The following is a 25,627-nucleotide window of genomic DNA, read 5'->3' as shown; positions in this document are numbered from 1 at the left end:
GAGCGACCCTTGACCCCACCAGGTAGGTCGCTCCCCCTCTGCACAGCACCTCCTGTGTCTCCCTGCCCCAGCTGTTGCTTCTGAGGAAGTTTGAGGCCCTCCACCACCCGCAGGCAACCACATGCGCCTCATCCCTGGTGGCCAGTGGTAGGCCGTAGGTAGGTTTGTTCATCTCCGCTTTATTGCTTTTATTGTATTGCCTGTATTTTCATTGTTGTGTCTGTGACGGCTGTTGTCGGTCTTCCCCCGCTGCCTGTACGTGGTCCGTGACGCTTTTTCTTCCCCCTGTTTCCCTCGCTGTCCCTGTGCTCTCTCTACCCGGTCTTTTCTTCTGTACCCCTCGCTGCCCCCGTGTCTATGCCCGGTTTTCCCTTCTGTTCCCCTGGCTGCCCCCTGTGCCTTTCTGCCTTCTGTTCTTAGCTGCCCCTGTATTTCTGTATTCTGTATTTTGCCTCTGTGCCACTCCTTTTTACTGTATTTCTGTGCCCTTTTTGCCTTCTGTGCCACTTGTTTTTCCTTCGTTTTTGTTCCCTTTTTTCCCTTCTGTTCCACTCGTTTTTTTGTGCCCTTCTACCTTCTGTGCCACTCGTTTTTCCCTCATTTTTGTGCCCCTTTTTCCTTCTGTTCCACTCGTTTTTTGCACCCTTCTGCCCTCCGTTCCAATCATTTGTTTGTGCCATTCTGAACTTTGTGCAACTCGTTTTTCCCTGGTTTCTGTGCCTCCCAACTCTCCCGCCCCTCCCATCCCTCCCCCCATATAACTCGAACTCAGGAGCTGTGACTGCAGTACCGTCTAAGGCAACACAGAAATATATGATTGGGTAGTGTCTCAACTGGAGAAACGTACACAATGATTAACCCCAATTCAACTGTGCAGTTATATATACTGTGGCTAATGCGATTCTTAGTAACAGATGAGATTCAATCGTATCGCGAGCATATTTTAACATCTATGAACATCTTTTAACATCTTTAAAACATAGTGGTCACATACAAAGACTAGGACCTAGGCCGTGGTTACTAATGTTGAGTGGACCAATATAATGGTTCATGTTGCGGACCCCCTGGGAATCTGTCAAGGACCCCTGGGGGTCCACGGACCACAGTTTGGCGTTGGTGGAGAACAGCCAGATCCCCCAACTCATGCATTCAGCAAGGCATGCATAAACCCTATGCAGAGGGCTCTCTCCCGTAATCAGTGAGGCAGCCTTGTTCGAAGCGCCATTTACCTTTGGCCGGCGCCTGTATAGGGTCAGGTAGCTCGTCCTCGGGGGACCGCGATGCGTGCTGTTGTCGAATTCTGCTACAATAAGTCACCCACCTTAAGAAATGCAAGAATGGTGTAAGGAAGTGAGTCTTGTGGTTTAATCAAAAGGAGACTAGCTCATGCATTAAAAAATTGACAAAAGGACTCTAGTATGTTTCGTCAGGGGGTAGGAACACCTGGTAGCACTCTTATCAATTTTGTAATGCATGAGCTAGTCTCCTTTTGATTAAACCACATATAAACCCCGGGGATTAGGACTAGCTTTCTGGTCCTCTCTCTCTCTCTTGATACGCAATCAGGAAGTGAGTCTTGTCAGCTTATCGAAGGGCCTCCGCTTGCGGTTGATGAGTTTGTTAATGTCGGGAATCGGCGCCATTTTGGTGCCCCGTGGTAGGCTCAGCAAGGATCAGCTGATGATGTCAGTTTTCAGCATGTTAGAGCATCTGTAGCTCGAAATTGAGGTATCAGCGTGTTCCACAAGTTGTGAGGATTCAAGGCCGGTGATCTTCCCTTGAATACTGGCTGGTTGTCTCCTGAGAGTCGGAGAAGGCAGCCATTACCACCGCCGTCCAAGCCACGCCCCCAAATCAGCACCATTTGTAACAATGTAGAAATATGCATGCTAATATTTGCGTAGATGTAGCAATGTGCAACGTGAAATGGAACTATGTGCTGCACAGTAGCGGCTGGTGAGATTTGAAAGTGGTGGGGTGTAAAACGATAATCATACTGCACCGTAGCGAGCGAGCGCAGTGAGCGAGCCCGAACCCCCTAAGGAAGGTTCGGGGGAAAATTTTGAAAAAAGCGTGGACAAATGGTGCATTTTCAAGCAAATTTGAGAAAGCAGGAAGGTTAATAAAGCAATTGTGAAAGTGCAGGTATTATATTAATAGATGTCATAACATAGGTAGCTGCTTATTCAGTATAACCACAGAGCTTCCTACAATCCGTCCTATTATGCTGAATTCAGACTATAAGACTTTCATGAAAATCTCAGCTCTAAGAGTAGCAGAAGTTGCACAGCAGTTGGGAAACAGCCTTTACAAAGCATTCGAACCACGCATTGCCTTTATCACGTTTCCATTACAACGCATGTGACTTTATCACATGCACTGTATTGTCAGAGGTTTATCCTAATTGTCTCAAAGCCAGATTTTTCTATTTACTTGTATGCTATGTTTGCTGTGCTTGCAGGCTATTCTATGTTACAGGATGGGCCATGTTTGAATGCTCACATCAGGAGAACACCTTTAACTGCATTTTCTCCACTGTGTGATGTATCAGATTTATTCTCGAGTTGTCCCACTCGCCTTGCCCTTTACCTCGCTGTAAATTCACACTACAAGTACCATGATGCAAACTCAAAGTAAAATCCCAGGACTGGATGAATTATACGCAAATGGAGTCAGAAAATGTCAGAGCTCTGCTGCTCCCAGACACCCACACAGGGTGTGCATGTCTGGATTGTCGAGCGTACTTGGATATAGTCTTACAATTCCCTATACCGACATCCCTTTGAGGTGCATTTGGGCCTTTATGTTAAAAACAAAAGTGCAACTTGCAACTACCCGCAGCTGTTTATCCTGGACGTTGCAAACGATACTAAAACCATGAGTGGGCCTCCCAAAAACATTTTTTCGCGGGGCTAATTGCTCTTTTCAGTCCACAACATTTCGTGCCTCTTACTGAACCATACTTCCCCCAGAAATCTATAACCGCCAAAATAATAACAACTTCAGACAGGTAAATAGAAAAAGTTCAGTTAGGACTTGCCAGGCGTGCTCTATCTGATGAGCCTGGCTCAGACCCAGCCCCACCGGCCTTCACGAGGCACCTGCTTGTAGGGAACGTCTCTTTAGACCACCCCGTCTCTGCTGCGCGCTCTAACAAGGAGGACAGGCCAGGGACAGGGGCAAAGGTGAACTTCAGGCGTGAACCCGGTGACATTTGGCTGGGCTCTTCAGCCACCGCCGGCTCCCTCTCGCCTTCCCGGAGCTGCAATGCTCAGACTCGCCAGCTGCAGCACGCATGCCCGCAACTTATTCCAGGGCTCAGCCTGCTTCCACACCACACCGGGCAGCGGCGTCAGGGAAAGTTATAAATGTCAATAAAAAAATTAAAATAAATAAAATACAATAAAAACATAAAGATATATATATTTAAAAAAAGATGAATAAACACAGATTTTTGCTGACGTTTTAACAGCGAAGGGATAGGTGTATCATGTGTAATGCGCGCAGCGCAACCCAGGTGGTGGGTAACTCCAACCATGTTGGCATTCGAGAAGTGGAGAGAAAGCCTGCTTGTGCAATGGTCGAAAAGATATAGTCAGGGTCTAGAAGGTATCCGATTCTTGGGTAATGGTAAGCGCATCAACAGAAGTGCGGCATTAAAAGCTGTACAAACCAACAAGATCTTATATAAAATAAGGTGTGCAATAAACGCGACAGAATTATGCCAGATTGTGCCGGTGAAATTGCGTGGGAGTGAGCTTTTGACGATTGGCCGACACATGGAACTTCAATTATTAAAAGAATGCCAGAAAACTTCCATACCTCAGGCCCCAAGTGCCGACCAGTTCTTAGCAAATGCAAGATTGTTGAGTTAACGGCCCACGGGTCGAGACTGACTTGAGACGAGAGAAACCACAGGGCATAGGCTGGCTCATGCACACAACACGACACGCACCACGGTCCACGAGGCGAGTCCCAGGGCCCCAGAGAGAGAGGATCATCGGACGTCAGCAGCGCCGCGAAATGGCCAATCACTGCATGACTACATGAAGTCACACACAGTGATTGGCCGTTATGCAGTGCGGCTCACCACCCACGCGCGGCATCCAATAATGGATTGCCCTGCCCTGCTGCGCGATGACCGGACAATCCTGGCGCTGCATGCAGCCTAGGGGGCACACTGCCTGCTCGCCCTGTGTCGCCCTGGGGGCTGCGGCCCGGTTCAACCAGCACCCCCCTGGTCACTCTCTATGGGACATAGTGGGGAAACTTTAATGCGCATGCTCGGGCAAGTTTATGCCCCAAGCTTACTTGCGCGCTACTAGTACAGATACCTAGGCTGTCTGCTGGCTGCTGCAGCTGAGTGAGTGCGTGGACTGTCACTCAAGCTGCGCAGCAGTCCAGACCAGCCCCCCTGCGAGCGCACTCCCGGATAAGTCGGGTGCTGCCCGGATTCCCGGCGGCGCTCGGCTCAGCGCTTACTAAATTATCGACAGTGTGTCAGTGTTTATTTTCTTGCAGCCGCGGGTCCATGGGGCTAGTGGGGCTACGCCCCTACGCCCCATTGGACGCACCGCGGCTGGTGCTGCATTATGGTACTATGAAAACTATCTCCATCACAACTATTTTAAGTAGGATATCTCCCCTCAGGTCTCATAAGCCTGAAGGAACCCTCCAATAATTCCTAGCCCTGCCTCCCTCACAAAGTCTACAGTTACACTAATTCACCCAACTCCACTAGCATGAGCAGCTCTGGCATTTTTCAATAATCCCCAAAGGCACGCAGAGGAGCTCAGTTATATTTTAACAGAATAAATAACACAATGAGCAGCCACAGCCTATTTACGCAGCTCCCACAATAAACTGGCACATGAAGTAGAACTCTGAAATAATGGAGGAGCACCCTCGCAAACCACAGGCACGCTCTGGTATAGGAGAGCTCCTTTACACAGGACTTAAGATATCAGTTGTTTGCTAGGAATTTAGTGCTCAATACGTGAGTAGTTGTAGATGAATACGTTTTCTATGTATGTGACAAAATACGAAGCACTGGAATGTTTTCTATTTACAAGTATCGCTTAAAAATATGACTTTTTATACATTTTAGATAAATCCAGAGATCATTTGTAAAACGCTCAAGCTTGTAGAAACAGCATTTTCAAAACGCCTATGGCAATAAAAAGTACTGACTTTCCACGTTTAAAAAACACTTTGGCCTGATTACAAGCATGATCATTACCAACAGCGACTTGAGGGCACCCAGAAAACGCCAGTTGGTCTTGGATAATCCAGATGCACAAGACACGATTATCGGGTTAGTTAACCACCAGCCCAACGGTGTCAGAATTACCAGGTGCGGAGGAGCAGATACGCACCTGGTAATTATGCATGCAATTTTGCACACGATATAAAACAATGCAGACAGTTATTTATTTCATGCTCTAATCTAAGTTTCGCATTCGCTCTAGGTTAACCTTGCCAATTCTAGGTACTCGGGTGGAATATGAACTTACCCTCTAGAGGTTCCAGCCCCTTGTACCAGGTGATCTGGGCAGCAGGTTTACTGCCAGAGGTCTTGCATGTCAGCCTTGCTTTTTCGTTTTCCCTGAATGGAACCTCATGTCCGGAGATCAGGGGCTTCTGTGGCTGTCCTGTGGGAGAGAAACGGGAAACTTGTCAACAGTTGGTGCGTGGAATAAATTCACTTACAGGGCATGTTGTGTTGTATTCTTCTTTTGGAGTGAGATATAACAGGACATCAATTAATAGTTTGGTACAGCAGAAGCCTAACAGTAAACCAGCCGGGTTCTCGCTTCGCCAGAGTACAGGAAAGGTGTAGTACACTAATGAATCCTGATGACTCCTACGGTTTAGGGAGGAGGTGGAATTAGCCAAACCGTCTGAGAAAATTTGCCATATTGAGCTCGGGCCCACAGATGCAGCCATATTTATCTCACGTTAACAAAGCACACCTTCGCTTTGTTTTGACCAGATTTCGTTTGAATCTGGTTCCCTGGTTTCTGCCATTTCCCCAAGGCTGTTCCAAACCTGGTTCACTTAAACCCTGCCCCTGTGACAATTTTTCAGATCAGGAAACATTAAATTTTATGTTTTTAGGAGCCCACTACGATTCCCAGCGCAGAAATCCTATTTTACCACTGCTTAGAGACTGTCAGTTTGTCCAAGCGAGGCCAGCTTTGATCTGTCTTCAAATGTTATTCTCCGCCCCCCCCCCCCATGGTTTGCCTGGGGGTTGCAAGCTTTTTAATAGCGGCTATTAGACATAGGAAAAAATTGCAGCCGCTGGAGCCAGTCTGTGCTCTCACCTAATGTGCACTTTATGTGATAGTCCTTATAGTCTTTGGTTTTATATTTAACGCTTTTGCACTTTATATTGTTGCCCTATCTTTGGATTTATACATGATTGATGAAATAGTAAAGCTGGATGCCATTTTATTTTTTTGTACAGGCATTTTTAAAACTTATTATGACCTAAGATTTTATGTATTAATGTCTTTCAATGAATTGTGCTTTTCAAAATGTAAACTTTTATGTCTCTTGGCTGCCGAATAAACTATCTTTGACGGACTGATTGACTGACTCCTACGGTATTGGTTGCTCTTCAGTAAACGTGCATGTGGAACCTAAGAAATATATTGCATAGTGTATACATTCAGTTTAACTGCAATCTGAAACACACACAACGAAACTATAGCTAAACACCATGGTACTTATTTCCTTCAGATGAACACTGTAAGTGAAATAAAGGGTGCAGCCACCGCTGAAAAGTAGATCCACAAAAAGGCTAAGAGCAGCATCATAAACTACTCTTGTAAGTCAAGTGTCTAGTAAATGCTAACGGCTGCATTGTAAAAGGATATAGTGAAGGACACATGAATGAGCTACCTTCAATCGTGAGAAAGATGATGGAGGGGGATGAGAGACTGGTCCTATAAGAAGGTAGCAATCTCTGCTAGGGTATGCACCAGTAGCCCTTGGCATAAAAATAATTCCCAAAGGTGGGAGTAGCACAAGCAGAGAGCTTAGTGATGCATACCTAAAAGCCGTTTTTTAAGGGGAAGGGGAAATGTGGCCATTTGTTAGCTGCAAAAGGATTAGGCCTATAATTAATATACCAGAAAAAAAGTACAGGTTTTGTAGTCAGCCTTTTCAGATTATTCTGTTCTCTATGGATTGGCAGTGTAGCTCTCTATTAGTGCGGAAGAGCGTTACCTCCCGTGCTACCAGTGCAGCAAAGGTGAAAAATAAAATGGTAAGAAAGGAGTTACTTACCCTGGAAGTATCTATTAGTAGCACGTAGTGCTGCAGATTCACATGCTATAAATACTTCTGCCATCCAGTGTTGGGTCCGGACTCCACAGGGGGTTTCCTCTAGGAAATGTTATGATCGGGGTTGTGCGTCATTTCTCCTCCCCCTCGTGGTATTGCGCATGTTTAACGGCTCCTTTGTTAGATAACGTTTTTTCTCCTTGCCATATACGGAGTGAGGATATAGTCTGCTAACTTAGCATTTGCTGTTGAACATGCTGTATTTGTGTGAATTGTTCTCACCACCAAGGAGGGTGCATGTGCATCAGCAGCACTAAATGCTACGAATAGATGTTTACAGGGTAAGTAAGGAGTAGTTTCTGTCCTGTAACTCCAGTTCTGTAGTAGGGGTATCTCTGTTATAGTCATAATCTAGTGAATAGTCCCGCCCATGTGCGTGGACCCCGGCAATCAAAAATAATCTCTTAAGTTGTCAGAAATAATGCAGAAACTGCAAAGACACTTAAGAGAGAATTTAAAGACAAATAATGCAGCCTATATCCACAGGCTACACTGTCCAGTACTTCAACTAGAAATTCCACCAAAAAAACACCACACACAGCACAGCCTGCTAGTTTCTACCATAGAGAAACTTGCCTCCCCCAGTCAAAGACTCAGGAATGATAGAGAGGAAGGTAGGGACAGACAAGCCCCATAGGCTGCCATTATGTGGCTTAAATAGGATACTGTGCCTTTAAGAGAACTTTCCAGAACTTCTCCCAGTATCCCAGAATGCATAGCAGGTCCCTCTACTTTCAGTTCTTTTTGAAGGCGAAGCACGCCAGACCTGTCGCATTCTTTACATGACGAAAAATCTCCACCGGGGAGGAGGGCGGGCGCTTATGACTATAACAGAGATACCCCTACTACAGAACTGGAGTTACAGGACAGAAACTACTCCTTCTGTAGTAGGGGATCTCTGTGTATAGTCATAATCTAGTGAATAGAATGGCAAGCCCATCCCCACACCAAAGCGGCGGTGGAGAATAAATACATAAGGCCACTACTGTGCGAACAAATTCCGCAGCGAAGCCTGCCCAACCTGAGCGTCTGCCCTGGCGTCAGTGTCCAGGCAGTAATGCTTAGCAAAGGTATGAACCGACTTCCAAGTGGCTGCCTTGCAGATTTCAGCAATCGGCACGTTACGGAGCAGAGCCGTCGTGCAGCTTTGCCCCTGGTGGAATGAGCCTTAGGCTTACCTCCTAAGGTCTTATTAGCCTTTTGGTAACACAATTGTATGCAGGACACAATCCACCTAGAGATGGACTGCTTCGAGGTCGCAAGACCCGTCCTGACCGACCCATAATTGATGAACAACTGGTCAGACCTACGAATATCCTTGGTTTTATCCAGATAAAATTTCAACCCCCTCCTAACATCCAGGGAATGGAGAGACCTCTCCGCTGGGGATGAAGGGTTCTGAAAAAACGTAGGCAAAGTTATAGTCTGGTTGACATGAAAATCAGAAATAACCTTGGGAAGAAATTTAGGGTGAGTACGCATAACAACCTTAGCAGCATGAAATACAGTATAAGGTTCACTACAACACAACGCCTGAATTTCACTCACCCTGCGGGCCGATGTAATGGCCACGAGGAACGCCGCCTTCCAGGACAGGTGCTGCAACAAAGCCTTATGAATAGGTTCAAAAGGCTCCTTCATCAATCTGGACAGCACCACATTCAATTCCCATGAAGGCGAGGGAAGCCTGACAGGAGGGAATACTTTCTTCAAACCTTCCAGAAAATCTTTGATCACAGGGATCTGGAAAAAGGAAGTCTGTGAAGGGCATTTCCTGTAGGCAGTCAATACAGCAAGATGTACCTTAATGGAATGGACATTAAGGCCAGACTGCGCCAAATGTAAAAGGTAAGGAAGGATGACATCTTCCTTGCAGGTCGTAGGATCATGGTTCTTAGACTGGCACCAGATACAAAACCTCTTCCACTTGTAAGCATATGAAGTCCGAGTGGAAGGTGTCTTAGACTCCTTCAGTATGTCCATGCAATCATCGGGCAGATTCAGATGGCCATATTGCACTATCTCAGGAGCCATGCCGCCAAACTCAAAGACGAGAGGTTGGGGTGTAATGCAAATGCTACTTACCAGTATGCATCTGTTCTTGGCATGTAGGGCTGCTGACATTCATATCTGTGCATAGTCCGCCACCTAGTGTTGGGTCCGGATGATTGCACATTGTTGTCCTGGAAGAGTCTTCGAAGTATCACGAGATAGGTGGCTCCTCCCCTGGACTACAGTGCGCATGGGCATCGCCTCCATCCCCAGATTGTTTTTAGCCATTGGCAGAGATGGAGTGAGAAGTGAGTGATGACCATGCTATGAGCATATATGTGTATATGAATACATACTGCAGCTGCTACAGGCGCCGGGGAGGAGGGTGGGCGATATGAATGTCAGCAGCCCTACATGCCAAGAACAGATGCATACTGGTAAGTAGCATTTGCAGTTCGAGGCATGTGGGCTGCTGAATTCATATCTGTGCATAGAATACATAGCAGTCCCTCCATTAGCGGCGGCCGCCCGTGCCAGCTGCAGCAGTCTGAAAAAGTGTTTTTAGAACAGCCTGACCAACAGCTGCCTGTTGTTTTGAATGCACGTCTACACAGTAGTGCTTAGTGAAAGTATGAGTGGTAGACCATGTGGCTGCTCTACAGATGTCTTCTAAGGGAATGTTACCTAAGAAAGCCATAGAGGCCCCCAGCTTCCTAGTGGAGTGGGCCCTCGGTGGGATAGTGAGAGTGCGCTTAGCTTTAGCGTAGCAGATCTGAATGCACTTTACTATCCATCTAGCTATTCCTGCTTTGGAGATTGCATTTCCCTTGTGTTGTGTGGCAAAAGCAACAAAAAGTTGTTGGGTTTTGCGGAAATCTTTTGTCCTGTCCACATAATACATCAAAGCCCTTTTTACATCAAGGGTGTGGAGCATCCGCTCCGCCAGCGTCTCTGGGTTTTGGAAAAACACCGGCAATTCAATGGTTTGGTTTATGTGAAAGTGTGAGACCACTTTTGGTAAGAACTTAGGGTTAGTGCGGAGCACCACCCTGTTAGCATGTACCTGGAAGAAAGGTTCTTGGATGGTGAGCGCCTGCAGTTCGCTAACCCTCCGTAGCGATGTGATTGCTACTAGGAACGCAACCTTCCAGGTTAAAAACTGCAGCTCACAAGAGTGTAGTGGCTCAAAGGGAGGACCCATCAGCCTTGTAAGAACCACATTGAGGTTCCATTCCGGAGCTGGTGGAGTCCTTGGTGGAATGACTCTTTTGAGTCCTTCCAGAAAAGCCTTGATAGCAGGGACCTTGAAGAGTGACAGGTGCTGCCTATTCTGGAGGTATGCTGCCATAGCCGACAGGTGAATGCGGATGGAAGAGTAAGCTAGATTACAACGATACAGGTGAAAGAGGTAGCATATGATGTTTTGAATGGAAGCGTCTAGCGGGTCAATGCTGTGCTCCACGCAGTAGACGACAAACCTCTTCCATTTAGCCGCATAACAAGCTCTAGTAGTGGGCTTTCTTGCCTCCCGAATGATGTCCATGCAATCGGGAGGAAGATTAAGGTAGCCAAACTCTAGGACTTCAGGAGCCAGATCGCCAGGTTGAGCTGTTGCGGATCTGGGTGCTGAATGTCGCCATGGCTCTGCGTCAGAAGGCTGGGAGTGAGATGAAGCCTTTGATGCGGTACCACGGAGAGTTCCAGAAACGTGGTGTACCACGGTTGGCGAGCCCACGTTGGAGCAACCAGGATGAGCGTCATCGAGTGTTGCCTGAGCTTGCGTGCCACCAGCGGTATCAGAGGTGCTGGGGGAAAAGCGTACGCAAATCTGCCTGACCAGTTTATCCACATCGCATTGCCCTGTGATTGGGGGTGTGGGAATCTGGCGGCGAAGTTTTGGCATTTTGCGTTCTCCTTTGTGGCGAACAGGTCTATCTCTGGATGACCCCACCTTTGGAAGTACGGTTGGAGTACCGATGGATGTAACTCCCACTCGTGCATCTGATGGCTGTGTCTGCTGAGCAGATCCGCCATTTGATTGTCCTTGCCTGGGAGATGTTCTGCCATGAGAAAGATGTTCCTCTGAATGGCCCACTTCCACATGCTCTGAGCCAGATGAGACAGCTGTGGAGAGTGTGTGCCTCCCTGCTTCTGGATGTAGTACATGGCCGTCATGTTGTCCGTCCGGATCAACACGACCTTGTTGCACAGATGTACTTTGAACGCCTTTAAGGCCATGAAGATTGCCATCAGTTCCAACACATTGATGTGCATCTTCCTTTGCTGAAGTGTCCATAGTCCCTGCACAGTGTAGTGGAGTACATGCGCTCCCCATCCCTGGAGAGAGGCGTCCGTTGTCAGGATGATCTGTGGGACAGGCTCTTGGAATGGTCGGCCCTTGCAAAGGTTTTGTGGATTCCACCAATGCAGAGAGTTGTATGCCCGACCGCTCACCAACACTAGGTCTGTCAGTTGCCCATGAGCCTGAGTCCACTGACGTGCTAGGCACTCCTGAAGCGGACGCATATGTAGTCTCGCGTGCGGGACAATGGAGATGCAGGAGGCCATCATGCCTATCAACTGCATGAACACCTTCGCTGGAAGCGAGTGCTGGGGTCTGAACCGTTGGATCAGCGCCTGGATACTGGCGATTCTCACTGAATTCGGCTGCGCAGTGGCTGCCAGAGTGTCGATCGTCGCGCCCAGATACTGTCGCACGTGGGCGGGCTGGAGATGGGACTTTGGGTAGTTCAGAGAGAATCCCAGATCGTGCAGGAGATGAATGGTGCGTGACACGTGGTCCACGCACTGCTGCTCCGTCTTTGCCTGAATAAGCCAGTCGTCTAGGTATGGAAAGACATGGATGTGCTGGCGACGGAGATGCGCCGCCACAGTCGCTAGGCACTTTGTAAATACTCTCGGTGCCGTGGTGACCCCGAACGGCAGGACTCTGAACTGGTAATGCTGGTCTAAGATCTTGAATCTGAGATACTTTCTGTGGGAAGGATGGAGGGGAATATGGAAATAGGCATCCTTCAGGTCCAGCGTTGCTAGGAAGTCCCCCTGCTGAAGCAGGGGAAGTACCTGCTGCAATGTGAGCATATGGAAGTGCTCCGAGTTGATGTACCAGTTCAGGGGCCTGAGGTCCAGGATCGGCCTGAGTGATCCGTCCTTTTTGGGGATTAGAAAGTACAGGGAGTAAACTCCTGTTCCCCGTTCTTGCAATGGAACGAGCTCTATTGCCCCTTCTTGCAGCATGACCAGTACTTCTTGCTGCAACAAGGTCAAATGCTCGTCGGACATAGCACGGCCTCTTGGCGGTATGTCCGGTGGAATGGACGTAAGTTCTAGACAGTACCCGCACTGGATAATAGACCTCACCCACCTGTCCGTGGTGATGGACCTCCACGCCGGCAGGAACTGCTGGAGTCTCCCCCCGACAGGTGTCGTGTGATCGGGGGGAAGTGACAAGACGTCACTGCTTGTTGGAGGTGGTGGACCTGGAGGCATTGTTTCCACGTCCCCTGCCTTTGATATTATTGCCTCTGTAGCCACCCCTGCCCTTGCTGTTGTTATACGAGGGCTGGGTGTTACCCTTGTAGTATTGCGTTGACTGGGATGCCTGGCCCCTTGAGGTGCCTCTTGAATTTGAGCGGCGAAAAGAACTCCCCCGAAACTGCTGACTTTGCAAAGCCCCCATAGACTTGGCAGTTTCGGTATCTTTCTTCATCTTTTCTAGGGAGGCATCCACCTCAGGGCCGAACAGATGGTCGGGATTCACTGTTTGACCCAATATAGTGGTTTGTATGTCGGGTTTGAACCCAGAAATTCGAAGCCAGGCATGGCGTCTAAGTAAAACGCTAGTATTGATAGCCCTGGAGGCAGTGTCTGCCACGTCAAGGGCACATTTGATGGATGCGTTTGTTATAAGTTTACCCTCCTGAATGAGCATCTCCCCCGCCTCCTTGTATTGGTCAGGCAAGTGTTGCAGGATGGCCTCTAATGTGTCATAATGGGCCCTATCATAACGTGCAAGCAGGGCTTGAGTGTTAGAGATCCTCCATATGTTTGCTGCCTGCGCAGCAATGCGTTTGCCTGATGCCTCAAATATTTTGGATTCCTTATCTGGGGGAGGAGCATCACCAGTAGTCTGCGAATTCGCCCTTTTTCGAGCGTTGGACACCACCAGAGAGTCCAATGGCAAATGTCCCTTAATGTACGTGGGATCCGTGGGCGCCGCCTTATACTTCCTGTCGATGCGAGGGTTGACCACCCGCGCCCGGGTGGGTTCCTTGAACACCTCCTGTGCATGCTTCAGCCCCCCTCTAAGCATCGGTAGTGTCTTGATTTGTTTTTCGGCTACCGAGAAGGTGTCGACCAAGAAATCTGCATCCACGGGGTCGGAGTGCAGTTCGACGTCATGGTTCGCTGCAGCTCTCTCAATCAATGCATTGAATGCCGCCGAGTCCTCCGTCGGGGACGTCTTCGCGGCGAAAAGTTGAGTGTCCTGGCCCGACTGCGGGTCGTCTGTGTCGCCTCCTGCTGTCCAGGGCACATGCTCCTCTTCCGGATCCGAGTACGCAGGATAGTTGTACTCGTCCTCTTCCTCGTCCACCTCAGGCACGGGGGAGTGTGCCGGCGAGTGTTCCGGGGCCTGTGGAGACAGAGGTTCCATCAGAGCCGAAGAGTCTCTCTTGTTCTTGAGTGGAATCCTAAAAGGTTCCAAGGCCGGCTCCGATGTAATCTTTCGCTTGAGGAGCGATAATTTTCCGGTGTTGGCGTCGATGATCACCTCACGACGTTCCTCCACCGCCAGCGGTTGGAGCCGAAGCTTCGATACCACCAATGCAGCCTTCGGCGTCAACACTTCTTGAGAGTGTCCGCTCTGCTTAGGCGCGAAAGCCTTCGGCGCCGACTTCGGAGGAAGGGTAAAACGAACGAATGGGCGTTTGCTCCTTGGTAGACTTCGGCGTGGGCCTAGGCACTACAGTGTCCTGGCTGGGAACCACAAGGATTCTCCCACCTTCTTTGTGAGGGATGCCGAGGGCTGAACCGTCTCGAGCGACTCTTCGTCTCCGAGAGCCCGGTCGCCGATAGGCCGTTTCTTCGGAGCCGACGCCCCATGTTCTGGCGCCCCGCCGGCGTGACGCTTCTTCGAAGCCGTCTTCGGGTCCGCGACCCCTTTCGGTGCCGACGCAGCCGCGTCGGGTGCCTTTATCTTCGGCGCCGACCCCGAAGGCTTCGGGTCGGCCATTTTGGCGCGGCTCTTGTGGTCGGCCATTTTGGCGTGGCTCTTCGAGTCGGCCATTTTGGGTTTCGTGGAAGTTGACGCCTCCAGAACCTTCTTCACCAGCGCCACTTTCGGTTTCGGTTTCGCATCCGAAGGTGCGAGACCAGTTGGCTTCACTTTCGGTTTCTTGGTAGAAATGTCCGTGACCGGGCCCGGGGGCGGGGACGTAGGACTCAAAGTTAGATCTTGGGTAAGGCCCGAAGGCGATCCCTCGACCTGGGCCGTATGACGGGGAGTAACCCCGGAGTCTGGTTGGGGGTGCTCTTCCTCTGAGCTATCACCCATCGTGGCACAAATCAGTTCGTCGTCCCCTACCTCACCGGAGACTTCGTCGTAGGCCTCCTCATCCGCGTCATAGGCCTCTTCCTCAGACGCGGGGCCAGAGTCCGATCCTCGTACGTCGTCTGCTTCCTCGACAGACTCCTGAAAGATGTCATCAGGCGGGGGCGCCGAAGCCGACAATTGAGCCTGGAGCCGATTAGCCCGGCGAATCTTCAGAGTTTTCTTACTCCTAAATTTGGAACACGCCATGCAGGTGTCTTCACGGTGATCCGGTGACAAGCATGTATTGCACACGGGGTGCACGTCGAGGTGCGAGTATTTAGAGTGACACAGCGGACACTTCTTGAATGGAGTCCGCTCCATAGCAAAGGTTGTAGTGTAGGCCCGTCCGCGTTGAAGGCACGTGGAAGGGTAGTAGGAGAACGGAGCTGAGAGTCAGTAAGAAACCCGAACGCAACTATACCGACGCCCAGCCTAAAGACCTTTTGGTCTCGAGTAAAAGTCTAACAACTATCGGTTCCGATAGAGGGAACCGAAAACACATCCGAACCCGATGGCGGAAAAAAACAATCTGGGGATGGAGGCGATGCCCATGCGCACTGTAGTCCAGGGGAGGAGCCACCTATCTCGTGATACTTCGAAGACTCTTCCAGGACAACAATGTGCAATCATCCGGACCCAACACTAGGTGGCGGACTATGCACAGATATGAATTCAGCAGCCCACATGCCTCGAACCATCCGTCCCCCGAACTTCGTGAGAAGGTCCGGCCTGCACGGCAACCGAATGTGAGGAAGGAGAGACCGGTGAAGTAGGTCTGTGAACCACCACTGCCTGGGCCACTCCGGGGCGATGAGTATCATCCGAGCTCTGGACCGGGCCAGCTTGATGAGCATCGCCGGAATCAGGGGAATGGGAGGAAAGGCGTACAGAAAGCTGTTCGTCCAGTTGATCCATAACGCATTCCCCAGCGTCCCTTGTTGGAAGTTCCTGGAGGCGAAGTCTCTGCACTTGCTGTTTTCGGCGGTGGCGAACAAATCTACGTCTGGAGTTTCCCACCTTGCGAAGACTTCTCCTAGTACTTCGTCGTTTATGACCCATTTGTGGTTTTCCTGAAGCAGTCTGCTCAGTGCGTCTGCCTGAACATTCTGCACACCTGGTAGATGGGTGGCCGTTATCGTCAGTCCTCTGGCTAGGAGCCAGTGCCAGATCGTCTGCGCCTCCTGTGACAGAGTGCGCGATCTAGAGCCCCCCTGCTTGTTGAGGTAATACATCGTGGTGGTATTGTCCGTCTGTACAAGCAGAGAGTTGGTCTGGAAGGACGGAAGAAAGGCCTTCAGCGCCAAGTGAACAGCCCTGAGTTCCAGGAAATTGATGTGATACGTGGCCTCCATCGGTGACCACGTGCCTTGAATCTGTAGAGTCCCGGAGTGCGCTCCCCATCCCAGAAGAGACGCATCCGTCACGACAGTCTGCGTGGGAATGTCCTTGTGAAAGGGAACCCCTCTGAGGAGATTCTCCGCCGAACACCACCACTTCAGAGACTGAAGAGCATGCAGCGACAGGCGAATCTTGTCGTCCCAAGATCCTTTCCTCTGATTCCACTGATCCTCCAAGCACTTCTGCAGCGGTCTCATGTGAAGCCGTGCGTGTGGCGTCAGGAAGATACAAGAGGCCATCGATCCCAGTAGAGAAGACACCGTCCTCACTGTTGTAAATGGAGTCGTCATAAGAGCCTGAGCCTTCCGAAGGAGTGATAATCGTCGCTCTTACGAAGGAGACACGCTTGCTGACAGCGTATTGATGGAGGCTCCCAAGTACTGTATGCATTGGACCGGAGTCGGGACAGACTTGGCCATGTTGATGTGCAGCCCCAGCTTGTTCAAGAGAACGCACGTCTTCTGGAAGTGTGCTCGTGCTTCCGAGAAGGAGGATGCCTTGATCAACCAATCGTCCAAGTACGGGTAGACAAACACCTTGTTCTTCCTCAGGTGCGCTGCTACCACCGCCATGCACTTCGAGAACGTTCTCGGCGCAGACTTCAGTCCGAATGGGAGTACTGTGTATTGATAGTGATTGGTGCCGACTTGGAACCGCAGGAACTTCCTGTGTTTGTGTGCAATTGGCACATGGAAGTAAGCATCCTGTAGGTCTATAGCGCATAGCCAGTCTCCCTGTTGCAACTGAGGGTAAATCTGGTGCAACGACAGCATGCAAAACTTTTCTCTGCGAATCCATTTGTTTGCCTGCCGCAAGTCCAGAATGGGCCTGAACTCGTTCTTGTCCTTCTTGCGAACCAGAAAGAACCGGGAGTACAGACCTCTTCCTCTCTGAGACAGAGGTACGTCTTCTATCGCCCATTTCCTCAACAGGATATCCGCTTCCGCCTGAAGCTCGCGCAGCTGAAACTGCGAGCTGACCGGGGGAATAGCTGGAGGAGGGCTGGTGAACCGAAGACTGTATCCATTGCAAACAATATTCAGCACCCACTTGTCCGAAGTAATTTTTCTCCACTCTGCCAGAAAAAATTGCATGCTTCCCCCTACCGGAGTGGGTAACGGATCCGGGGGAAGTAGGGGCCCGATGTAGGTAGGGCGTTACCGATCGGTAACGGCCGAAAATACAGATTTTTGGCCCTTACCGATCGGTAAACAGCCATCGAGATGTAGGGAACCAAAAACAGAAAGAATCGGATAGAAAACTGAATCGGAATGAGTACCGAATGGGAAAGAATCCGATACGTACATACCGAAAATCGGATATGTAACGAATCGGAAAAACACCGAATCGGATGCAAAGACCGAATCGGTCCAATTACCGATTCGTTAGTGACACCGAATCGGGAAATCACCGATTCGGTCCAATTACCGATTCGTTAGTGACACCGAATCGGGAAATCACCGATTCGGTCCAATTACCGATTCGTTAGAGACACCGAATCGGAAAATCACCGAATCGGTCCAATTACCGATTCGTAAGTGACACCGAATCGGAAAATCACCGATTCGGTACAATTACCGATTCGGTACAAATACCGAATCGGACATGATCCGAATCGGAAAACATGCCGATTCGTATGATTCTCCGATCGGGAAATTCCCCGATTCCGACAGTTGGGGAGATGTAGGGAGGCACAGAAACACCGAAATCGGCTCAAAATCGGTAGAATTCACTCGGTATTTACCATGGATTGCAATCAGGTGGTAACCAACTCCAACCCATATAAACAGTCCCAAAATGCATTGCAACTTGCAGGATGGCAGCTTTCTATGTCATTGCGAGGCGGCTACGGCTACAGCAGGAAGGACAGAGGGAATGGCTAAGAAATGAACAGGTCTACAGACAGAGGGTAACCCTGTTCATGCTCACTGAGGCTGAGATCCTACAGAGATACAGGCTGGACTCTGACACCATACTCGAGCTCGTCAGGGACCTTAAGCCATTCTTGGACCACCACACCCCAAGGGCACACGCCATCCCTGCGCACGTCCAGGTGCTATGCAGCCTACACCTGCTTGCGTCTGGCAGCTATCAAAGTGGAGTAGCAGCAGCAGGAGGGGTGAGCCAGAGCAGCCTGTCAAGGTTCTTCCACATATTCCTTGACGCCATGATAGACAGGATGGACCAATACATCTCTTTCCCTGCAACCCACGCAGAACTGCTACAAACTAAAGCTGACTTCTACCAGATGGCACAATTTCCCCAAATCATCGGTTGCATAGATGGCACACACATTCCGATTTGCCCACCAGCGGACACCGAATACATATACCGCAATCGGAAATCTACACACACCATCAACGTGCAGGTGATCTGCAATGCCAAGTGCACCATCACAGACCTGGTAGCAAAATTTCCAGGGAGTACCCATGACTCCTATATATTCCAACAGAGCGGCATATATGCACGGCTGATGGCTGGCGAATTTGGAGAAGGATACCTCCTAGGTGAGACACATCATCAGACCCCCATAACACATAGTAGGTAGGTGGAATACATGTATGCATGTGTCTAATGTGACCCCTTTCTCTTCCAGGCGATAGTGCATATGCCCTCCGCTCATTCATACTCACCCCCTACCTCAACCCCTCCACACCCAGCCAAAGGAGGTATAACCGGGCCCACATACGCACAAGGAATGTTGTCGAACGGACCTTTGGCATCTTGAAAAGTAGATTCAGATGCCTGCACAAGAGTGGAGGTGCAAGGCAGTATACCCCCATCACCTGCTGCAAGATCATAGCTGTATGTGCAATGTTACACAACCTTGCGGTCAAGAAGGGCACTGAGGTGGAGTTGTCTGACTACGAGGACTATGACGACGACGAAGCTGTGCCACTGACACAGCCAGCTGGGGTGTGTACGCCAAGTGATGGCAGATACAGACGTGAGGAGATCACTGAACTATTTCTGACTGAGTACAGATGCAAAGACAGCTAAATGTTGCTTGCAAAAAATTAAATTTTAATAGTGATGCACCACAGTTACAGCACTGATGTGCATCAAAAATGGAGTATGTAAAATCAAATAAAGTCCAGGGTACTGGTTTGCTCATCCCCCCTTGCCAGGCTATTTTTTGGCCCGCTTGCCAGACCCACTGGGGTGTCCCTCGGCCCCCTCCGAATGCCCAGCAGCATCAGCGGATCGCCTGGTGCTCCTCCGTGGTTCAGATGCAGCGCTGGCCGGGCTGCTGCGGCTGCTGCTGTCTCCAGCATCACCCAGGTCCAGGGCAGGATTGGAGGCGGTGTTTGATATTATCATGGCCTCCATGGCCGTGGTGATCCTGGCCATCCCCCTAGTGAGCTCAGCCGTATGCTGACTGAGCACAGATTCTTGGTTGGAGCTGCGATGGCACAGTTGTGCGGTCGCCGCTGCAAGGCGGGCCATGGCCCGGTTCAGCACCCGGGCATCCCTCCTGCGTGCAACCTCATGCTCCTCCTGTCTGGCAGATGAGTGGGTGATGGCAGTGGTCAGCCTGCCTAACCCTGCTGCCACCTCCTTGTTGCTGTCCACAACAGCCTGGAAACCCTTCACCAACTCCCCCATCTGCATGTTGTGCTGCAGGAGCTGGCGTTGGCAGGCCATGGTGGATCTGGCCTGTTGGCGCTGGATTTTAACCATCTGTCCCTCCAGGCCCAGGAACACACTGCCCTCCCGTGCTGGTGCAGCAGTGGTGGTGGTGGCACGGCGTCGGGCACTGCTGCTTCCGGCCTGCTGAGTTGGCTGGGGTGCCACTGGTGGGGGTGTGGTGCTGGCCGGTCCCGGAGCCCCTGCTCCCAGGACAGGTTGGACAGGTGGCAAGGCCACGGTTGTGGCAGGAGCTGGTGTAGGCGGAATGGTCTGCCTTGTAGGGGAGTTGTGGTGAGAATTGCAAGGGGGGTGTGCTGGGCAGTACTGGTGAGTGCACTGCTTGGAAGTCAATGACCAGGACTCCCTCCATTCCTAGCCCTGGGGTGTCTCCTTCCTCATCCTCCTCCTCCTCCTCCTCCTCCTCCTGGCCAGCCTGGCTGGTGCTCGGCCCTGCGACTGCAGTGTTGGATGTTGCTGCTCCCTCTGCTGTCGCAGTTGTTCCGCCTGATGGGGCCCCTAGGTACAAAGAAGCATTTGTAAACTGAGTGCCGATGTATTACAGTCAGTACAATTATGGCATTCCACATGTCCTTGCATCTCCTTACACCGTGTCACACTGTTTCCTGTCTTGTGATTCTGCACTGACATTTTTGGCTAACTTCTGCTGACTACATGTACCATGATGCTTGTCTCTTGTATGTTGGTGACAGTACAGTGCTGGTGTTTGCCTATGCATTGTGTCTAATGGGGAGGTGTCTGGTAGGGTGTGTCATGATGCGCATGCTTCTTACCTGTAGCTGTGGCTCTCGCAGAGCTGTCCAGGGTCCCGATTCCTACGATACTCTCCCTCTCGATGGTGCTGGAGACAATTTCCTCCAGCTCGGTGAGGGGTGGCGCCGGGTTGTTGCCTCCTCCAGTGAGTCCAGCCTGCCTTTGAATGTCAGCCAGCTTCCTCTTCGTGAGGCTGCGGATGTCGTAAAACCTTTTTTTCAGTTCCTCTATGGACCTGGGGGTGACACCCGCAGCATTCACCTTCTGGGCGATGTCGGCCCAGATTCTCCTCTTGGTGCTGTCTGGCACGTTGAGGGACAGCTTGCCAAACAGCTGGCGGTGCACCCTCACCACCTCCTCAACCAGCACCTGAAGTTCGGTGGTGGTGAACTTGGGCTTCCTCTTCTGGGAGGACTTCTGGCTTCCTGACTGATCTGCCATTTTCTCCTGTTCAGTTTGCAACCTCCTTCTCCCACTGCTGCCAACTGTGTGTGTTGGGCTCAGGCAGGCTTTCCAGAAACTTCCAGAAACTTCTTAATTAGCTGCACCTGCCAGGGTTGCCACTCCCTGTTTGGGTGGGGGAGGGGGAGCCACCTCATTGGCTGAATCGCCTATTGCCGATTCGGCTTTTACCGATTCGGTAATATCCGAATCGGTAAAATCCGATTCGGTATTATCCGATTCGGTAAAGGCCGAATCGGTTCATTCAATGCATTCCTATGGGCTTTTTCGCCATGGGTCTATGATTGCCGAATCAGATTTTACCGATTCGGCTTTTACCGATTCGGTATTCGCCGATTCGGGAATATCCGATTCGGTGGTAGCCGATTCGGTGATTTCCGATTCGTTGTTGGCCGATTCGGTACTTTGCGATTCGGACCGAGCAGAATCGGAACGTACCGAATCTCATTACCGATGCCGACCGAATCGGTATTCATTCGGTTTTTTTTCCCTACATATCGTTTTCCGATTTCACAATACCGATTCGGCCCGCCTCGGTATTTTGAAATCGGAAAATTGCGTTTACCTACATCGGGCCCTAGGTTCCTAGGGCCTAGACCCAGCCTGGCCCTTGGGCGCCGGGGCCGACTGCTGGCCTCCCCTGCCCTTCTGGCGCTTCTGGAACGGCTTACGGAACTGGTGTTGCTGTTGCGATTGCCCCGAAGCCTGTCCCCGTCCTCGGCCTTGCCCGCCGAACCGCCGTTGGAAAGGGCCGTACTGCTTCTTGGTCTCTTTAGGCTTCTCCAGGCCCACAGCCGTCAGCGTCTCGGCCTCCGCCTTCATCCGGGCCATCTCATCGTCCGCATGCTTCCCGAAGAGGGTCTCACCGGAGAACGGTAGATTGGCTACCCTCTGCTGAGCGTCCGGCTTCAGGGACGTAAGCCGTAGCCATGCGTGGCGCCGTTGGTTGACTCCGTGGCAAAATCCGTGAGCAGCCAACAGGGAAGAGTCCGCTGCCGCGCTGATAATCTGGTTGGCCACCAGCATCCCCTCACTCAGTACTTCCACAAAGTCTTCCCGCTGCTCCCGAGGTAAATGCTCCGCAAAGCGCTCGAGGGAGACCCAGAGGGCGCGGTCGTATCGGCCCAACAGCGCCGTGGCACTCGCCGCTTTCATGGAGGTAGCGGAAGTGCCACAGACTTTCCTCCCGGCCGAATCCATCCACCTGGACTCCTTATCCGGGGGAACCGTGGAGGACGGAGTGGTGGCATGCTGCTTGCGGGCCGCCGTCACAATGACAGATTAAGGAGGAGGCTCCGTTCTTAAAAAGGCCGGATCCGAATCGGGGGCCCTGTACTTTTTCAGTAATCTCGATGGAGCCGCCTTCGTCACCGCCGGGGCGAGAAACAGGGCCATAGCCGGTTCTTCCAGGCCCGGCACCAGAGGCAGGAGAGGACGAGACAGGTGTTTCTGATGTAAAGTCTCAAAAATGACTGACGTTTTCGGAGTGAGCACCGTCAGGGATATGCCCAACTTCGCCGCGCCCCGTAAAAGGACGTCATGGAACGCCACCAGGTCATCTATCGGGGACACTCTCGTGTCCGGTGACCCCGATAGGGTTGGAGAATAGTCCCTGGTCCCAGAGGATCTCGTTTGTGAGCGAGACTCGCGCCTCCTACGGCGTTGTCTCGACCTCGTGGATGATCTGCGTCGCGATCTCTCCTTCCTCCCAGAGCGAGAGCGAGACCTGCCTGCACGTGGCCGCTCCTTCGGTTTACGTGGAGGGGTCTTCCTCGGTTCCTCACGGGATTTCGTCGGTTCCTCACGGGGTTTCGGTTTTGGGGTCCCCTTAGGAGGAACAGGCAGGGACGGCAGGGAAGTGGACCTCGGAGGAGGAACCTTCGGCTGCGGGGTGGGCCCATGCGGAGGGACCGGAGTCGGAGGAGGGTCTCCTGAAGGCAGTGGCGGTTTGGGTGGAGGATCCTCCTTAGGAACAGGAGGAGGAGTCGGAGTCCTGGGCCGAGATGGTGTGTACACCTCTGAGTACACCGAGCCCGGTGACCCTTTAGGCGAAGGGCGCGGAGAGCCAGCCCCATCAGCAGGCGACCGCTTCCTCTTGCGTCCTCCACTGAAAGCAGCGTGACTTCTGGGACTAGAATCCCTCTTGCGCCGTTTTGGAGAGGCTGACCGACTCCTAGACGCTGACCGCTGTCTGCTGGACGTAGAACGACGCTTCTCTGGCGTCGAACGACGCTTCCTCGACTCCGGCGTCGATCGCCGTCTCCTCGGCGTCGACCCTCTTTTCCTCGGCGTCGACCGCCGACTCCTCGACGTCGACCTCCTCTTCCGCGACGTCGTACGCCGCCTTCTCGACGTCGAGCGTTCCGTCTTCAACTTCGAACGTCGCCGTCGTATGCACTCGACGTCTAGGAGCCCTACGACGTCGACCAGTGCCTTGACGTCGATCGACGGTGTCGCCTCGACGGCGATCGACGGTGTCGCCTCGACGGCGAGCGTCGGTGCCGCTTCGACGGCGAGCGCCGATGCTTGTCACTTTGCCTTCGGCGTCGGTAGGAAGACCTCGACGTCGACGAAGACGATGACGTCGACGGTGGCTTCGACGGCGGCTTCTCCTTCGACGTCGAGCCGTCACGCCGTCTCGACCCGGAGCCCCGGGGAGAAGGGGAGCACACCGCCGTCATCCCTCTCGACGTCGTCGTCGATGCAATCGACGTCGACGGAGACCGGGACCGTTTGCTGGACTTCCTGCCCCCGGGGAGCCCCCCAGGGGCCTCCGCATTCTAGAGCCCTAAAACGCCTAAAACAGCACAAAAAAGGAGAAGAGAACACCAAGAAGTAAACTGCAACATTTATAGAATTCAAAAGTGCCCAAAAATTCGAATAAACCCTTGAAAAAGGGAGAGCTCAATGCCAGGGTCCTGTAAGCAGGAGCCGGAAAAAAGAACTGAAAGTAGAGGGACCTGCTATGCATTCTGGGATACTGGGAGAAGTTCTGGAAAGTTCTCTTAAAGGCACAGTATCCTATTTAAGCCACATAATGGCAGCCTATGGGGCTTGTCTGTCCCTACCTTCCTCTCTATCATTCCTGAGTCTTTGACTGGGGGAGGCAAGTTTCTCTAGTGGTAGAAACTAGCAGGCTGTGCTGTGTGTGGTGTTTTTTTGGTGGAATTTCTAGTTGAAGTACTGGACAGTGTAGCCTGTGGATATAGGCTGCATTATTTGTCTTTAAATTCTCTCTTAAGTGTCTTTGCAGTTTCTGCATTATTTCTGACAAGTTAAGAGATTATTTTTGATTGCCGGGGTCCACGCACATGGGCGGGACTATTCACTAGATTATGACTATAACAGAGATACCCCTACTACAGAACTGGAGTTACAGGACAGAAACTACTCCTTACTTACCCTGTAAACATCTATTCGTAGCATTTAGTGCTGCTGATGCACATGCACCCTCCTTGGTGGTGAGAACAATTCACACAAATACAGCATGTTCAACAGCAAATGCTAAGTTAGCAGACTATATCCTCACTCCGTATATGGCAAGGAGAAAAAACGTTATCTAACAAAGGAGCCGTTAAACATGCGCAATACCACGAGGGGGAGGAGAAATGACGCACAACCCCGATCATAACATTTCCTAGAGGAAACCCCCTGTGGAGTCCGGACCCAACACTGGATGGCAGAAGTATTTATAGCATGTGAATCTGCAGCACTACGTGCTACTAATAGATACTTCCAGGGTAAGTAACTCCTTTCTTACCATTTTATTTTTCACCTTTGCTGCACTGGTAGCACAGGAGGTAACGCTCTTCCGCACTAATAGAGAGCTACACTGCCAATCAATAGAGAACAGAATAATCTGAAAAGGCTGACTACAAAACCTGTACTTTTTTTCTGGTATATTAATTATAGGCCTAATCCTTTTGCAGCTAACAAATGGCCACATTTCCCCTTCCCCTTAAAAAACGGCTTTTAGGTATGCATCACTAAGCTCTCTGCTTGTGCTACTCCCACCTTTGGGAATTATTTTTATGCCAAGGGCTACTGGTGCATACCCTAGCAGAGATTGCTACCTTCTTATAGGACCAGTCTCTCATCCCCCTCCATCATCTTTCTCACGATTGAAGGTAGCTCATTCATGTGTCCTTCACTATATCCTTTTACAATGCAGCCGTTAGCATTTACTAGACACTTGACTTACAAGAGTAGTTTATGATGCTGCTCTTAGCCTTTTTGTGGATCTACTTTTCAGCGGTGGCTGCACCCTTTATTTCACTTACAGTGTTCATCTGAAGGAAATAAGTACCATGGTGTTTAGCTATAGTGTCGTTGTGTGTGTTTCAGATTGCAGTTAAACTGAATGTATACACTATGCAATATATTTCTTAGGTTCCACATGCACGTTTACTG

At 50.9% G+C, this 25,627-nt stretch overlaps 1 protein-coding gene across 1 annotated transcript in view; it reads right to left on the bottom strand.

The window, feature by feature from the left end:
- The window catches only part of CADM3 (cell adhesion molecule 3), an 825,731-nt gene that overhangs the window by 450,842 nt on the left and 349,262 nt on the right, over positions 1-25,627 (bottom strand). Inside the window, exon 4 of the mRNA XM_086945217.1 lies at positions 5,514-5,651. Within this exon, the coding sequence (XP_086801343.1) occupies positions 5,514-5,651 (138 nt within the window). The remainder of the gene's footprint in view (positions 1-5,513; positions 5,652-25,627) is intronic.

Source organism: Lissotriton vulgaris, chromosome 12 (assembly GCF_964263255.1).
Source record: "Lissotriton vulgaris chromosome 12, aLisVul1.2, whole genome shotgun sequence".
Lineage (NCBI taxonomy): Eukaryota > Metazoa > Chordata > Amphibia > Caudata > Salamandridae > Lissotriton > Lissotriton vulgaris.
This window is presented reverse-complemented; position numbering and strand designations above follow the sequence as displayed.